This window comes from Egretta garzetta, unplaced genomic scaffold, assembly GCF_000687185.1.
Source record: "Egretta garzetta isolate BGI_Z169 unplaced genomic scaffold, ASM68718v1 scaffold111, whole genome shotgun sequence".
In the NCBI taxonomy this organism is placed as follows: Eukaryota; Metazoa; Chordata; class Aves; order Pelecaniformes; family Ardeidae; genus Egretta; species Egretta garzetta.
The window spans coordinates 842,358-847,520 of record NW_009258672.1 but is presented as its reverse complement, the minus strand read 5'-3'; the positions used below and the strand labels follow the sequence as shown (position 1 = coordinate 847,520).

The 5,163-nt window shown below is 38.8% G+C and overlaps 1 protein-coding gene across 2 annotated transcripts in view; it reads right to left on the bottom strand.

Annotated features, from left to right (window-relative positions):
- The window catches only part of RPS6KA3 (ribosomal protein S6 kinase A3), a 65,774-nt gene extending 62,395 nt beyond the window's left edge, over positions 1-3,379 (bottom strand). For both annotated transcript variants that reach the window (XM_035888558.1, XM_035888557.1), the window contains exon 1: positions 3,327-3,379. In XM_035888558.1, coding sequence (XP_035744451.1) covers positions 3,327-3,356 — 30 coding nt within the window. In that variant the 5' untranslated portion in view covers positions 3,357-3,379. The remainder of the gene's footprint in view (positions 1-3,326) is intronic.
- Positions 3,380-5,163: the final 1,784 nt, after the last annotated feature.

Here is a 5,163-nt window from a genome sequence, read left to right as displayed (position 1 = left end):
AATACTGTGTTCAGTTTTGGGCCCCTCACTACAGGAAAGACATTGCATTGCTGGAGCACGTCCAGAGCAGAGCAACAAAACTGATGAGGGGTCTGGAGCACAAGTCTTACGAGGAGCGGCTGAGGGAACTGGGGTTGTTTAGCCTGGAGAAGAGGAGGCTGAGGGGCGACCTTATCGCCCTCTACAACTGCCTGACAGGAGGCTGTAGTGAGGTGGGTGTTGGTCTCTTCTTCCAAGTAACAAGTGGTAGGACAAGAGGCAATGGCCTCAAGTTGTGTCAGGGGAGGTTTCAATTGGATGTTAGAAAAAATTTCTTCACTGAAAGGGTTGTCAAGCATTGGAATGGGCTGCCCAGGGAAGCGGTTGACTCCCCATCCCTGGAAGCATTTAAAAGATCTGCAGACGTGGTACTTAGGGACATGGTTTAGTGGTGGACTCGGCAGTGCTAGGTTAGCAGTTGGACTTGATGAACTTAAAGGTCTTTCCCATCCTAAATGATGCTACGATATTGTGTTAAAATAGGTGGCTCCCCCAAAAAGCAGCAGTTTGGAAACATCTGAAGAAAGAACAGGAAACCACTTGTAAGTAATCCTACAGGTATCAAATCTTGAAAGAGAAATTTGATAATTGTGGTGAGTTAACCTTGGTTGGCTGCCAGACACCTACCCAGCCATTCTCTCACTGCCTCTGCTTGTTCACAAGCTCTGCTTTGGCCAGTGGTTGGTTCATTTTGGAGCCAGCAAGGACTGGCTCCCTCCTGCATGGTGGGGTGCTCATTATCTAAACTGGCTCTGTCCATAACTTCAGCAGAAAGAGAAACTGTTATGGTGTTGCAATTATATCCATGCTGCAGAGATGGGAACAGCTTTGACCATCTAATCACAAGCTGAAGTCTGCACAATATGCAATACCAGCATATGAACCCTGAACTGCAACCAAATGTGGAGTTCCAGAAATTGTTTTATTGGTAAGGCCATTTATCACCAGGCTTAACAGTCAGCTAGTACTCTCAAACAAAACTACAGGTAAACACTGAAGTTGCCTTCATGTCTGAAAAAAAAGTCACAAGCATTGCAATAAGAAACCTGAACTCACTGGTATCTTCACATTATGAAATTTTGTAAACTGCAAGTTTGACAAGAAGATAAGTAACTTAAATTATCAATGATTCTTCCTGACTGTGATGATTTCTTTAGCAGCAACCTCTATCTTCAAGAAGCCTGGGTTAAGAATTCCTTTGATTAATGCCTCTCAGTGTCCTGGTTTTGGCTGGGATAGAGTTAATTTTCTTCCTAGTAGCTGGCATAGTGCTGTGTTTTGGATTTAGTATAAGATCATGTTGATAGCAACAACTAAAACATCAGTGTGTTAAGCAGTGCTTACACTAGTCAAGGATTTTTCAGCTTCCCATGCTCTGCCAGGTGCACGGCCAAGACAGCTGACCCAAACTGACCAGAGGGGTATTCCATGCCATATGACATCATGTTCAGTATATAAACTGGGGGAAGTTGGCCAGGCGGCAGCAATCGCTTGGGTATGGGCTGGTCAGTGGGTGGCAAGCAATTGCATCGTGCATCACTTGTTTTGTATATTCTTTTATTATTTTCCTCTGCTGTTTTATTAAACTACCTTTATCTCAACCCATGGGCTTTTCTTTTTTTCCACCAATTCTCTCCCCCATCCCACTGGGGGGGCGGAGTGAGTGAACAGCTGCATGGTGTTTGGCTGCCTGTTGGGTTAAACCACAACACTCAGTTAGAAGAGCAACGGAAACTACATTTTCACAGTCTTTCCTCATTCTTGATCTTCCCCTGAAACTTTTGAAAGCTGAAAGCAGAAAAGAGGTATGGGCTTTTAGTATCTACAAGACAGCTTAAAAAAAATTATTGGGAAGGAAGAAAAAAAAAAATTGATACCTGTTTTTTTGTGTTCACTTGCTAGTTCAAGCTCAGAGTGACCACTCTACGCCTATGTGTGCTTCACAATGCATTAGTTCAGAGCTCTCTAATGCTTATTGTCCAGATCTGATTTACAGCAAACACTCAAGATCTACATTAATAGTTCAGCCTCTGCCTATTCCATCACTATGAAAATTTCACTAAGCATGGTTCAACATTTAGCATCTTATCTGAGGCAGGCAAGAGGTCTTAAGTCAGCAATCTAAATTGATACCTACAGCTATCATTTTTGAGTTTCTCCATGCAAACATTTCTGGAGTCCTTAGCTTTGTCAGCTCCAAACCAATGAAAAGAAGTTCTCTTCCACTCCAACTTAGCCAAATAGCAACCCAACAGGAAAGCTGGAATCAACTTTAACAGATACTTAGGAAACCCCTGGGCCTCAGTAAACTAGCTCTGCCATATTTGAATGCACTCCAACATGACACTTCTAAACCTTTCAACCACAAGCCCAGGAAGACCACCTAAAACTTTGTATCTTGGTTTCTTGGTTCTACAGAGAAAGGGAATGGAAAGAATCTTCCAGGCTAATGATTTATTATGCAAATAATCTAATTTTACACAGGTCAATAAGGAAAACATCAAATGACTAATGCTAACAACAACAAAGGGCACAGACAGATACTACCAAGAAATCTTCTGACAGTATGAAAATCAAAGATGATAGCTGCTGTTACATCTTGCATATCAAGCTAGAAGAGGAAAAGCTATGGTGTACGCTGCCATTATGAAAGAATCATATTTCATACAATAAGCGCACATGTGTCTGCAAGGAATCTGCATGGAATTTAACCATGAGAGAATCCTTTGCTGTGACATGACCACAACTGAAACCTTAACTATTAATAAAGCATACTCTGGAACTCATAGATGTAAATATTTTAACCTATGCACTGATGAGACTAACAGAAGTGCTTTGCTTGTTGCACTAGGAAAAGTGGAAAGTAAAAAGGAACTACATGTTTTTAAGGCTTGCTAAAATAAGAGGAGCTCAACCTCCCTTCCTATTCAGGAATGCTCTAACTAGCCACATCTTACTATCAAACCTTCTCACTCTACAACCTCATTATTATTTATTTAAAGCCTTGTGCTTTCCACATGAAAGCCTACATCATATTAAAAATATTAGGTAGAGTCTATATCATACAGAAATACCAGAGAAAGCATAAAAGTTCACCAGAACAAACAGTACGATACCGAACCAGAGTCAGTGAGAAAGAAACTCTCTCAAAAATATCAGGATCCTAAATTGCACTTCATGTCAAGTAAGCCTAAACAGCAAAACATTAGTGTAAACTGCCTGTAAATTAAGTGATATCAGTGTGCTACAATATTGTACTATCTTTATTAAAACCATCTTTTACTCACAGTTTGTGGGTTGATATCATCTTCTCCCATAGGTTCATCCACAATTTGCTGTCCATTCTGTAAAAAACAGACACAGCAAGTTACTAGAAATGCTGAGTCCAAGTACAGAAATAAATATATTGCAGATGTGCTTTTATGGCATGCTACTCTTCAGGATCAAGTGTTCTCCTCTCCAAATTCTATTAAAAAACCCCCAAACAACATTGAAAGTAAACACAGAAGACTGCATATTGCTGTCACACAATGCCACTCTCAGTTTGATCTTCACGTATTATCAAACTGGATGAAGTCACAGTAAGAAATATACAAAACAATCTGCCATTTGAAGCCTTACTACTACACAGCTAGATGTTATTCCCACTATTACATCTTCTGCAGATGAGTTTTAACCCTGGTGAAGACTGAACAGCAAAAAGCCACAACAAAGAACAGCTAAACAGGTTCTTTCTAAGAGCAAGACCTTATGTAGCAACAACCAGCCATTAATTCTAGCATGACTACTTCAAAAACATTTATAAGTACAGTATAGCCTTATAAACACTATGAACACAATGCTAATTTTATTAGCTAGCATTTACTGCTTTCTGTACTTTTTTTAAGGAACATTCTAAAAAACCATACAGGAATAGGCTTTTGAATTTGAAATTTAGCTACACGGATTTTTTTAAAAAAAAGCTTAAATACCTTGCTAGTCAACAAATACTTTCTTTTTGTTGTCAATGATACTATACTTGGAGAATGTCTTAAGAGACATTTTTCCCAGAAAGACTTAGAATGGCCTTGCATACACGACAAGCATGAATATTAGCAAGTTGTAAGGAAAAATATGTATTTCTTAAGTTTGGGTACAGGATATCACCTGGGGCATTAGTTCTTAGCTTGCTCCTAAAGTTTAACAGCAATTTAGTATGATTTTTAGAAACAAATGAAGAACTATTAAAAATGTTTACATTTTCCATTACCACTGGAGGCAGAATTTAAGTTCATTTGTGCATTGTTTCCCTAGAGAACATAAGGCCTAATTAATCTATTTTTTCAGAACTTAAATTTAATAAAGTTACATGTATGTATGGACACATATTTTCTAGATGTTGGAAAGGTAATAAAAGCTGCTCAGAGATTCAGAGATTTTAGCTTCATTCTATACCTTCCTTCCCACAATTCAGTTTTTCAGCAGACTTCTGGTGTGGAACCTTCCTAATGTTCTTCTGTAATAAGTTCTGATTAATATAGTCTTCCAGCTTGCACGTGACTGGAGGATGATCTTTTATATAAAGTGACAGAGCAAATCCTAACAACTTATGAACTCTAATTTTCAAATATTGCAAATGCACTGAATGTTCAATTGCAGCTGCTTACCAGCTCTCAGCTCTCTACCAAGTTTTCTCCTGAGCATTTTTTTTTTGCTAAAAGATGTAGATGGATAAAGCTAAATTATGAGAATTATAGAATATGACACAGGCTTGTCTTTTTTTTTTTAATTTTTAATTTTTTTTTTTTTTTTTAAGGTGATGGGGAGGGGAAGAAGTTTTGGCTTCTGATAGTGTCTCCAGTGCAGAGTTCTGGTACATGGTAACACTGATATTTTCTCATCTTAACCAGCTTCAGGAAGATACTAGAAACTTCTAGTATGACCCTAGAAGTCATCTTTCCATGAGGGAGGACTAGTAAGAAATCAGCTTCACATGTTACAGGTTACTACAGAGGTGAGTATAATCTTTATAAGCTGTCTCAGTTAAGGGCAGTCAGCATTACACCTTCCAGTTATACAGCTAACGGTAATTTCATACGCTGATGCTCCAGAAAGCCTAAATTCCCCTCACTGTAACATCTTTTA